General features: G+C 49.9%; 1 protein-coding gene across 2 annotated transcripts; it reads left to right on the top strand.

Annotated features, from left to right (window-relative positions):
• Window positions 1–495: 495 nt before the first annotated feature.
• LOC150051077 (polyunsaturated fatty acid lipoxygenase ALOX15-like) lies at window positions 496–9706 on the top strand. Of its 2 annotated transcripts, none has more exons than XM_090351603.1 (14): window positions 496–630; window positions 1934–2138; window positions 2804–2885; window positions 2975–3097; window positions 3244–3347; window positions 3538–3698; window positions 4010–4153; window positions 5546–5755; window positions 7801–7887; window positions 7980–8149; window positions 8312–8433; window positions 8915–9015; window positions 9135–9302; window positions 9413–9706. In XM_090351603.1, exons 1-14 carry the CDS (start codon window positions 496–498, stop codon window positions 9590–9592), a joined length of 1992 nt encoding a protein of 663 aa, XP_090207729.1. In that variant the 3' UTR covers window positions 9593–9706. The 2 variants fall into 2 exon arrangements, with proteins under 2 accessions (XP_090207729.1, XP_090207730.1); XM_090351604.1 differs by lacking the exon at window positions 3244–3347 and adding an exon at window positions 2642–2655 and having other exon boundaries at window positions 1934–2142; window positions 2822–2885; window positions 2975–3082; window positions 3629–3698.
• The last annotated feature ends 2091 nt before the right edge of the window (window positions 9707–11797 follow it).

Genomic DNA, 11797 nt, shown 5'->3' with positions numbered 1-11797 from the left:
CTGGGAGGAGTGGTGATATTAACAGGGAGGTATATATTAGATATTAATATGTAGCCACTTCACCCCCTCTGCTAAAACTTTAAACTTGTCCTTTGTTGTTGATGAAACAGTTTGGGAATTTGGTGTGTATTTAAATGGAGGGGGCCCCCAGGTACCCCCATATTTCAGTCAGTCCCAGTGTGAATCATTTTCAATAGTTCTTGCTTACAGATGTGGACACCTTCTCACATATTCTCAAATACTTGTCCTTTCCTTCCCACCTCATGAAGATAGCAGTTGGCAAGTTCTGCCTCTGCTAGGACCCCGCCTTTGGGGCTGGGGCAGAACGCAGGCTGGTGGAGCTGGGGCCTCTGTACATTGCTGGGCGGGGTTGGTTGGATGCATGCCACCCACACCCGACCCCAAGAAAATCTTCAGAAAGGGCGGAGACTTGGCTATGCTATTTAGCAGGTCCACTCTCCTTCACTTCCAGACGTAGAGACGTCTTTGAGCAAGATGGTTCTCTACCGCGTCCGTATCTCCACGGGTGACTCCTTGTCCGCGGGCTCCAAAAACAAGGTGCATCTGTGGCTGGTGGGTCAGCATGGCGAGGCTGAGCTCGGAGGCCTGCTACGACCATCCAGGGCCAAGGTAAGTTGTGCCCCTGGACCAAAAATGGATCAAATTTGGGGGAGGTGTCACACTGGCGAGGGGCCCTCTCGCATGCGCTTGCCTTAAGGAGCGCACTCCAGATGCTGGGTGAAGCGCTCTAGGGCAGATGGGGGCAAGAAGTAACTGCTCACTGTTTCTGCCACCTGACCTCCTGGGAATTTAGGGGGACTCTGCTGCACCCCTCACTCCCCACAGTTCTCTTGTCTCCAAAGTCATGGGTCTCTTCTTACCTATTTTAAGAATGCTATTTTCAATTCTAAGGTGCAGGACCTCTGACCTTTATACTTGGGGTGAAGCGGATAGGAAGAGGAAAGGATGGGCGAAAGAAGCCAAAATCTGACTCCCCTGCCCCTCACCCTCCCACCCCCAATTCAGGGCATTCTTTTTTCATATCTACCTGCTGTTCTAATCCAGTCCTGGACTTCTTTCTTTTTCCTTTCCACAGACACCAAAACACATCACCTGTCCAACTTTTTTCCAGATCAGTAGATCCAGATGCTTGTGCCATGAACATTTCAGTGGAGTATTGGAAAAAGCTTTTCCCTCCACTCATCCCATGCCTCTCCTCCTGTCTCCCTCCCCTTGAAAATTTTATCTCCTACACAATTGGCCCCATTGTCTTAATATTCTCTCAGCCTCTGTTTCAGAGTCTTCTGAAGCCATAATCGTCTTTCCCTAGTGCATTCCCATGCTTAAAACCTGGTGCTCCTTCAAACATTTGAATGGCTCCTGCTTCAATGCCCTTGGCTTAACCTTGGGCCTTCTTGCTCTCATTCCTGCTCTAGGAGGAGGCTTCACCACTGAGCTCTACAGACCCTATCGGGCAGCACCCCCCCGCCCCTCTCCTCACTTTCTTTAATTTTTCTCTTCCTGGTCAGGTCATTGTTTACCTCTAGGTTCCTGCCTGAGTGGAATATCCTTCCAGAAGGCGTCCACAGAGGAGAGGTGTCCTTGTCAGGCCTCAGGCTTGGCAGGGTCTCAGCTGTAGCTGCTCAACACTGCCTGGCACTCTGTGCAGGGTTCCTAGTGCCTGGCCCAGCACTTGGCAGAGTGACCATGAGGAAGGAGATGGAGGAAGGGTGTACCTGTCCACCTTCAGTCTTTGGTCTGGGCTGAGATGCATGATACTGGGGCCTGATCATGGGGCCATATGCTGCCTGTGGACTTGCTGTCTCTTTCTGTCTTTCTTCTTGTCAGTTTTCCTGTGGTTCAGTGGAAGCAGCATTCATGTCTAGCTCCACAGCCACAGAGTGCTGTCATGCAGAGCTAATATCATCCCCAGGAGGAAGAGTTCCAGGTGGAGGTGTCAGAGTACCTTGGGCCACTGCTGTTTGTGAAACTGCGAAAGCAACACCTTCTCCAAGATGACGCCTGGTTCTGCAACTGGATCTCTGTGCAGGGCTCTGGGGATGAAGGAGCTGAGTACAAGTTTCCTTGTTACCGCTGGGTGCAAGGCAAAGACATCCTGATCCTTCCAGAGGGCATGGGTGAGTGGGTGGGGTGTGCATGTGAAGAGTGGGTGTTTGTGTGAAGTCGCAGGTACAGGGGATACAGCTAGCACCCAAAAGGCAGAGGTCACCAGGGGTTGTTGAGAGCCAGAAGTTTGGCCTAGTGGTAGAGTGCTTACCTAGCATGCATGAAGACCCAGGTTTAATTCCTTGGTACCACATACATAGAAAAAAGTCAGATTGATGATGTGGCTCAAGTGGTAGAGCTCTAGCCTTGAGAAAACCCAAGGACAGTGCTCAGGCCCTGAGTTCAAGCTCCAGGACTGGATACACACACACACATATATATTCTTGTTGATCTGTCCTTGCTTCAGGCATGGATCCTAGAATGAACCTTTCAGGTCAGGTGCTGGTTAGAAAGACTAGCTGAGGGTTGGGAGTTTGGCCTAGTGGTAGAGGTAGTGGTAGAGTGCTTAGTAGCACATGTGTAGAAAAAGCTAGAAGTGGTGCTGTGAGTTAAGTGGTAGAATTCTAGCTTTGAGAGTGCCCAAGGACAGTGTTCAGGCCCTCAGTTCAAGCCTCAGGATTGGCAAAAAAGAAGAAAAAAAATGGAGAAAAAGAATGACTGGCTGAGGAGACACAACTGGCAGGAGCTAGGAGAAGCTTTCAGCAGAGTTTCCATCATGTTCTTTTTCCCATTCCAGGCCACACAGTGCTTGAAGATCCCCAATGTCTGTTCCAGAAGCACAGGGAAGAGGAACTGAAGGAAAGAATGAAGCTATACCAGTCAGTCCTTCTCTCTGAGCCCAGCTAAGTGAGCCCATAGTCAGTGCTGACCTCTGGATGGCCAATGCATTGCTTTCTGTCTTGCCCAGGTGGGGAAACTGGAAGGATGGTATTATCCTGACTGTAGCTGGGAAAAAATTATCTGACCTCCCTACTGACGAGCGATTTCTGGAGGACAAGCTAATGGAATTTGAAACGTCCTTGGCTGTGGGGTGAGAGCCAGGGTAGCTGGTGTGAGAGGGAGGAGTCCTGCCTGGTGGAGGCCATTGGGCTGGTGGACTGCACAGGGCTGGTCTATTCCACAACAGGTGGCTGTGGCTGAGAAATCGGGTTCTAATGTCTCCCATTCTTCTGGCAGGCTGGGACGCTTCATTTTCAAGCTACCTAAAAATGTTATGACTTCCTGGAGTGATCCTGATGACTTTGACTCTGTCTTCAAGCAAAGCTATGGCAAGCTGGCTGGTCAGTTCCTCCACCCCAGTACTTCCCCTGGTCCCCAAATCCATCTTGAATCAGAGGACTTGAAAGGGCTGGGTATGGAGAGCAGAGGCTGAGGTGCCTCTGTCAGGACCGGCTCACGTGGGGATGGTGGGGAAGGGGTTGGAAGGGTCAGGAGCTTGGATGCCACAGCACAGTCAACTGCCCCCTCCAGGACGGGTTCGAGACTCCTGGAAGGAGGACGCATTCTTTGGGTACCAGTTTCTCAATGGCGCCAACCCCATGCTGCTGAGGCGCTGTGCCAGCCTTCCTGCTCGCCTGGTGTTTCCTCCTGGGATGGAGGAGCTGCAGGCCCAGCTGGAGAAGGAGCTCCAGGTGTGAACATGGGCGTTCTGGGACACAGCTAGAGCCAGGGAGGGTTGAGCAGCCTTGGATCAGAATCCTGCCTCTGCTGGGCTAAGCTCTGTGTCTTAGGCGAGGTAGCTGAGCTCTCTGATCATGTGTGAACGGGGCCTGGTTCAGGTGATGGGTTCAGAGCCAGGTGACGCTAGGCTCCCAGTCCACACCACCATGGAACGAGATGTCCGGGACAAGCCAGGCGCTTCCTCTCCCTAGGCACGTGGGGAATCAGCGTGGGAAGGGGGTGCCTGATGCTGACAGCAGCCCTCGTCCTCTGTCTTGTCCAGGGAGGAACACTGTTCCAAGCGGACTTCTCCCTGCTGGATGGCATCAAGGCCAATGTCATCCATTTTAGGCGTCAGTACCTGGCTGCCCCTCTGGTCCTGCTGAGACTGCAGCCTGATGGGCAGCTCTTGCCCATGGCCATCCAGGTGAGAGGCCGGGAGTTCTCTTCTACCATGGTTGGCTTCTCAGCCAGCGTGCCCCATCCCAGTTCAGTGAGCACAGGTGGGGGCTGAGGCACTGGAGGAGGCGTTGACGGGGACAGGGGAAAGTGTGGGTCTCGGGGTGTGCAGCCACTGTGGAGAGAAAGAATCCTGTCTGTAAAAGTAATTGCAATACATCTGTCTGTATAATTATTTATGTCTATATGTACACACACAACACACACATATATGTATACACATGAGATTATATGTACATGCACACATACATATATATATATGTTCAAGCAGACATATGGTACATATGTATATAAATATAAGTATGTGTATGCAAATTATATACAGACATACCTTGTATATGTATTTTGTGTATTATTCCAAGGACAGACAGTGTGGGAAGCATCCTAGGATGAATGTCAGGATGAAGACAAGCATGGGGATTCAGGACCTAATCTGAAGGACAAGAAGGGTTGGGCAAAGAGGCTATGTATGTATAAAAGTCAGTTGGTCTGTGAACAGTTAGTTGGAAGGTTGTGAGCTTTAGCTTGGTGTTAATAAAACTAAAGTGTGTAGAAACATGGGGACCTGGGGAAGGTTGTTGCAGAAGTTGTGACACCTTAGGTGGGAGTTGTATTTACAGTGAATTGCAATAGTCCCACCTTGGGGACTGGGGTCTCATGCTGAGGCTATGGGAGGTGCTGGGATCCAATGACATAGGAGCTTTAGGAATAGGAGTTGTGCATGTGTGAGCCATGACCTGCTTAAAACTGGAGCCCAGGGCTGGGAGTTTAGCCTAGTGATGGAATGCTTGCCTACCATGCCCTAAGACTCGGGTTCAATTCTTTGGTACCATATACATAGAAAAAAAAATCTAGAAGTGGTGTTGATGCTCAAGTGGTAGAGCTCTAGCCTTGAGGAAATCCAAGGACAGTGCTCAGGCCCTGAGCTCAAGCCCAGGACTGGCAAAAAAAAAAACAACAACAAAAAAAACTGGAGCCCAGTGCTCTGCCCAGAGCTCAGACTGAAGCTCAGGGAAAGCCTGAGATTTCTTCACAGCAGAGTGGGATGAAGGAAGCAGAGGGTTATTTTGCCCACACTGAGGGGACTGAAAGGGGAAGCAGAGGCTGAAGGAGGTGGTGGAGGCACACTTCCTGCGAAGGCTGAAGGCGCTGGGGTCTGCACAGAGCTGGCACACCCCAGCGAATGGGAGGAGGGCATGGGGAGGCATGTGGCTGGCTGGGGAGCTGCAGTGCAAAGGAGAGAGCCAGGCAATTTGGAGGAGGAGGGGAGAGAGGCCAGGGGCAAGGGAGGGGAAGGGCTGGGCCTGTGGCACTCAGCCCTCCTCCAGCTTCTTTCTTTCCACTCATGTCCTTGCTCCAGCTTGAGCTACCCAAAATTGGAGGCATCCCACCTCCGATTTTCCTGCCCACGGACCCCCCAGTCGTGTGGCTCCTGGCCAAGTGCTGGGTGCGCAGCTGTGACTTCCAGCTCCATGAGCTGCAGTCACATCTTCTGAGGGGTCATATGATGGCTGAAGTCTTTGCAGTGGCCACCAAGAGGCGTCTTCCAACCATCCATCCTGTCTACAAGGTACCAACTTATTCCCAGTCTCTGCCTATCTGTCTCCTCTCAGCTTCACACCAGTCTTCCTCTGCCTCCTGTCAGGAAAGCTGGTTCAGGGACAGTCTAGCAGAGGAAGGCTAGAGATCAGGGCAGTGTGAGGGGGCCTGACCTGCAGCTCCAGTGGGTGACATGACTCCCCACAGGGGCAAAAATTATTCCAAGGGAAAGGAGTCAAACTGTTATTCCTTTCATTTATAAAACACAGATGTTCATACAGCACATAAAGATGCAGTCTCCCCAAAATAAGACAGAAGCTTCTTTCCAGAAGTTTTTGAAGAGGTCGAGAATCATTACACGTTCTAGTTAGAGGTGCTCAGGCGAAGAAGAGCATCTTGGGTAGATGATAGTCTATCAACTCAAAGCAAATGCCTGTTAAAAATGTGCATCAGAGCCAAGTGTTGTAATTATAGTTCCTTGGGAGACTGTGATTGGAATCATGGCTGCTCAAGAGCAGCTTGGGCAGAGAAGCTCACAAGACTCCTTTTCCAGCCAACAGTTGAAGGCAGTGTCATCCTAGCAATGCAGGAGGTTGAGATTTACGTGTGTGTGATTTCTAAGGTAGAAAACTCAGCCTCTTAAAGGAATAGGCACTGTGGCTTACCATGTCCTTCTGGTGACAGTGGAACATGGTTAGTGGTAGGAAAGGTTACATTTGAGGCCTATACCTGGGACAAGAAGTAAGAAATAACCAGAGAAGTCAGGAGCTGGTGGTTTATGCCTATAGTCCTAGGCTATCAGGAGGATGAGATGTGAGGACTGAAGTTTGAATCCAGCCTAAGCAGGAAAGTCCCTGAGATTCTTATCTCAACCACCAAAAGGCCGGTGACTTGAGCTTGGTTCAAGTGGTAGAGCACAGGCGTTGAGTGGAAGAAGTTGAGGGACTGAGCCCAGGCCCTTTGTTCCAGCCCTAATACTGGCACACATAAAAACACAAACGCACATAGTGCTGAAAAGGGCTGGAGTGGTGTTTGGAGAGGAAGCACCTGCAGGCAATCACAAGATCTGCATTTCGGAAGCCCAGAATCACTAAAAGAAAATGTGTCCTGGGCGCCTCCACACAGCAGGAAGCCTAGCTGCCAGTGGTGACATCTGCATCTATCAAGGAGGCCTGGTATTTCTCGGGTTTTTCATCTCCAATAAAGGCAAAAAGAAAATAAGGAGTGAGTTACAAGGTATTGGCCTTGGTGAGTAAAGTGCTGAGAATCCAAGCAGGGAGGAGATGCGATGCTGTGTTTAAGTGCACTGTAGTGAAGAGTACTTGGAAGAGTTGAATGTGAGAACCAAATGATGAGGAGTCAGCCAATGCGGTGATGAAGGGGCCTCGCTCCAGGGTAGAGGAACAGTTAAAGCAAAAGTGGGATGCTGGAATGAGCTAGGCTTGTTTGCAACCTAAGCAAGTCTTGTGAGGACAAGATGGTGTGGGGGCAGGCGGGGTAAGACCATCGCCTCTCATGGGGCACTGATGCTCCTGGGATGCTCAATCTCATGGGGCCACGTGCAGGAAGGCAACCATAATGTTTCTTGAGACAGGTTTCAACCGTGTAGCGCAGGCTGGCCAGTACTGTCTGAGCTTCCTACTTCTGCTTCCTGAATGCTGGTACTACAGGCCTATGCCTCTTAGCCCAGTCTCAACTGTACCTGTTGTGGGGGACAAAGATACTATCTGTAAGGAGATGGAAAGTGTGCATAGCACATTCTCTTTATCCGGAATTGGGGAGATCAGGAAAAGTCTATCCCAGTCTCTTCAGGGGCTGGGCCAAGGTAGGGGAATGTGGATGAAAGGTTCTGAGAAGTAGATGGAAAGAAAAGAACAATGGCATCATTCAATAAACCTAATGCACAATGCTTTTTGTTGAAAAAATTCACATCAGTGGTCAGCTTGGAGTTGAGGTTCCCCTGACTCTCAGGGCAACCCTTCTCTTCTAGAAGCTCTTCCTTCTCTCCACCTTATTCCGCAGCATCCTGTCTCAAGTCTCCTCTCATTTTTCCTTTCCCTGTTCTTTCCTCTCCAGCTTCTGCTTCCTCACCTGCGATACACCATGGAAATCAACCTCCGGGCCAGAAATGGTTTGGTCTCTGAGAGTGGAGTATTTGACCAGGTATGGAGGCAGAAAAGGGGATTCTGAATTCTGTTGCCCTTCTGGCTCTGCTTCAGAGAAGCCAGTTTGCCTGACTCTTCTCCTTACTCCAGGTGATGAGCACAGGCGGGGGAGGCCACCTGGATGTACTCAAGCAAGCTGGAGCCCTGCTGACCTACAGCTCCTTCTGCCCCCCTGATGACCTGAAGGAGCGGGGGCTCCTGGATGTCAAGTCATCCTACTATGCCCAAGATGCAGTGCGGCTGTGGGAGGTCATCCACCGGTGAGGCAAGAGGGAGCTCAGGGCAGGTGTGGCTGGGGAAAGGAGAAGAAGAAGGCCCAGGAGGACCAGGGCCCCGTGTGGATGGGAGGCTGCACTTCCACAAGTGGCCTGCGAGAGGGCGCACGGGGCTTCAGCTCTCGTGGTCTGCTCCTTGCCTGGCAGGTACGTGGAGCAGATTCTCCATCTCCATTATGCGTCGGACAAGGCTGTGAGGGAGGACCACGAGCTGCAGCACTGGTGTCGGGAGATCACTGACACGGGCCTGCGTGGCGCCCAGGACCGAGGTGATCAGTGACCTCGAGCTGGCTTCTAAACCTCCTTCCTGAGACCCACTCTACTTCCTGGGCACTTTCCAGAAGCTGGGCCAACCCCTGGGAGAACTCTCAAAGGCTCTTTCTCTCACAGACAGAGAGCACTGTTCATAAGAGCTTCAGGTCTGGCTCTAGAAGACCCCTCCACGTGGAGCATCTCCCATTGCCACTCTGTCGGTATTTCCTCTGTGGCTCCCGATGAGATGTAGTGAAGCCCCTGAGAAATTCACAGCCTCGAGTGGGGATCCAGCACCAGGGCTCTTGCTGGGGAGTGTGGCAGCAGGCCTCTGCCTCTTCCTGTCCCAGCCATTCCACTGGTGGAATTCCACCAGTGGCTGGGAGCTAGTGGCATGATTCATCAGTCCTGTCCTCCTGTCTGTGCTTGCTGTCTCGGCTCTGCTCCCTGGCTGGGGTAGGAGCCAGGTGGGCATCCTAACTGGAGCTCCTCTTGTAGGGTTTCCCACCTCTCTGGAGACTCGGGCCCAGGCTTGCCAGTTTATCACCATGTGCATCTTCACCTGCACTGGCCAGCACTCTTCCATCCACCTGGGCCAGGTACTTCACAGCAGAGGCTGCTGGGAATTGGGGGTTGGAGTGAGGGAAGGGGCTGTGAGCACGTGGTCTAAGGGTTGTCATGTTCAGTCCATGTTGACTTTAAATCCCGGCCCTTGTAGCTGGATTGGCTGTCGTGGGTCCCTAATGCCCCCTGCTCCATGAGGATGCCCCCGCCAACCACCAAGGATGCCACCATGGAGACTCTGATGGATTCACTGCCTAATCCTTATCTGGCTAGTCTCCAGATCAGCTTCATTTGGCACCTGGGAAGACCCCAGTGTGTTGTGGTGAGAGTCAGATGTCTGGGATTCTTGATGGAGGCAAAGGGAGGTGCTGGCCCCACCAACCACACTGGCCAGGCTAGTGGCCCTGAGCTGCCTTGCTCTCTCCACCCCAGGTGCCCCTGGGCCAGCACACCGAGGAGTATTTCTCAAGCCTGGAGGCCAAGGCTGTGCTGAAGAAGTTCAGGGAGGAGCTGGCTGAGCTGGATAAGGAAATCGAGGCACGAAATGCCAGCCTGGACATTCCCTACGAATACCTGAAGCCCAGCCTGGTGGAAAACAGTGTGGCCATCTGAGTGTCCCCAGCTCATGGTGGTTTCTGTGCCCTTCCCCACTCCCATCCCTTCCCCTTTGTGATTGTAGTCCTCACTGCCAAGCCCTGCAGGCTTCTCCAGGCTCACCCTCCCTCTAAAGAGTGACTTTGCCTTGGCTCCAGGTGTGGATGTGTTCTGATTTATTTGTTTTTGTGGTTTGGTTCTGTGGCAGGGTGTTGCCATGTTGTAGCCCAGTGTTTTCTCTAACCGGGCATGTATCGTGGCTGACCCCAGTGGATTGATTGTCTTCTATCAGCCTCCGAGTGCTAGGATACCAGTTGTACATGACAAGGCCAGATAGCATTTCACTTTAGCAGCAGCATCCAACCTTTTTTTCTAGCATCCTTTCCTTTTTTTCTTCCTCTTTTTCTTTCCTTTATCCTAAGCTCAGGAAAAAAAGTACTAATAATTTTTGAAGATTAAAATAGGCATACACACACACATACACATATTACTCACCATCACTTATGATTCAAACTGCGTTTTGAATTGAAGTTGATCTTAACAACAAAATGTATTTTGAAGTAATGAAGAAAGATAATTTGGACCAAACTGTTTATTTTTTAGTTTTTTATTGTGTGGGTATCAGAGTTGTAGTTCAATGCATTGAGCTCCTGCTCAGTTTTCTTGCTCATGGCTGATATTTTTACCATTGAGCCATACCTTCAGTCCAGCACCATACTGCTTCACTGGAGATGGAGTCTTTGAGGATTTTCTGCCCTGCAGAAAAAGTTTGAATCATTCTTTCTTTCTAAGTAGCTACAATTACAGGTATGAACCACAGGAATACAGTTGATCAATCTGTTTTATTGCATTGTTGTCAAAAGAATATTAAGCTTCGGTGGATTTTTTTCTCATTCTAACTGGAAAGGATGTTCCTGAAGCCAGCAACATCTCACCATCATACTGGAGTCCTTAACCCCAGAATCCCCCAAAACTTCACTTCCATTTTTCATTTCTTGTTTCAACTAGAATATGCCAAATGTAGTTCAGCTGGGCAGATTTAAGAAGCTGATCCTGGATGGAATTACTGCTGTCACGTCTTTGGCTTGAAGGACCTGTATCTACAATCCTTTTTCAGTTCACCGGCTGAAAAGCTTTTAAGTAATATAATCAATAGGAAGAGTGCTAAAAACAAAATCATAGGGAGTACAACAAGGATTTGACAAAAGCTAACTTATGGATCTGGTTAAAATATAGGAAGAATATGGGTTGGGACCTTAGCCTAGTGGTAGAGTGCTTGCTTAGCATGCACAGAGTCCTGGGTTTGATTCCTCAGTACATCAAACACAGAAAAAGCCCAAGTGGCACTGTGGCTCAAGTGGCAGAATGCTAGCCTTGACCATAAAGTGTCCAAGGACAGTGGTCAGGCCCTGAGTTGAAGTCCCAAGACTGGAAAAAAAATGTTTTTAAGGAAAAATATAAAATTGGAAGTTTTCTTTCTTTTTTCTTTCTCTTGGTTGTGGGACTTGAACTCTGGGACTGGGCACTGTCCCTGAGCTGTTCAACTCAAAGCTACTAACCTACCCCTTCAACCACAGCACCACTTCCGGTTTTCTAGTAATTCATTGGAGAGAAAAGTCTCATAGACTTTAGTGTCCAGGCTAGCTTTGAACAGTGATCCTCAGATCTCAGCCTCCTGAGTAGCTAGGATTACAAGCATGATCCACGGGTGCCAGGCAGTTTTCTTTGTTTGTGATGATAATCTATAGCTATATAAAAGCACAATTAATTCTACACGAAGTAAAAGTGTTTCATGTACAATGTAACCAAAGTTGCTTCTTGTGGATATGAGTGTAATTAATTTTACAGAAAACATCGGTACATCTGGACAATACCTGGTCTGATTTTTTTTTTGCTAGTCCTGGGGCTTGAACTCAGGGCCTGGGCACTGTTCTTGGACTTTCTCAAGGCTAATACTCTACCAGATAAGCCATAGCCCAACTTTCTGCTTTTTCTGTGTATATGGTACTGAAGAATTGAACCCAGGGCTTCATGCATGCTAAGGAATCACTCTACCACTTGGCCAAACTCCTTGCCCCCTGGACTGATTCTTGAAGGAGGAATTGGAAAGGAGGAGTTGAGAAGTGGGGTAGCATGGAGTGCTGACAGCTGAAAAAACTGAAATGGGGAGAGCACGAGGAGTGCAGTCTTCACAACAGAAATAAGGGGAGAATCAGCCTGCTG

Source organism: Megascapheus bottae, chromosome 17 (genome assembly GCF_031878675.1).
Source record: "Megascapheus bottae isolate mThoBot1 chromosome 17, mThoBot2.hap1, whole genome shotgun sequence".
NCBI classification, from domain to species: Eukaryota; Metazoa; Chordata; class Mammalia; order Rodentia; family Geomyidae; genus Megascapheus; species Megascapheus bottae.
Note: the sequence above shows the minus strand (reverse complement) of the source record. Positions and strands in the feature narration are given on the sequence as shown.

Bases quoted from the DNA above. Each gene is read 5' to 3' on its own strand.
- LOC150051077 (XM_090351603.1), top strand. From the start codon at position 496: ATGGTTCTCTACCGCGTCCGTATCTCCACGGGTGACTCCTTGTCCGCG. The intron at 2,139-2,803 runs GTGAGTGGGTGG...TTCCCATTCCAG, and splicing joins GATCCTTCCAGAGGGCATGG to GCCACACAGTGCTTGAAGAT. The intron at 2,886-2,974 runs GTCAGTCCTTCT...TGTCTTGCCCAG, and splicing joins GAAAGAATGAAGCTATACCA to GTGGGGAAACTGGAAGGATG.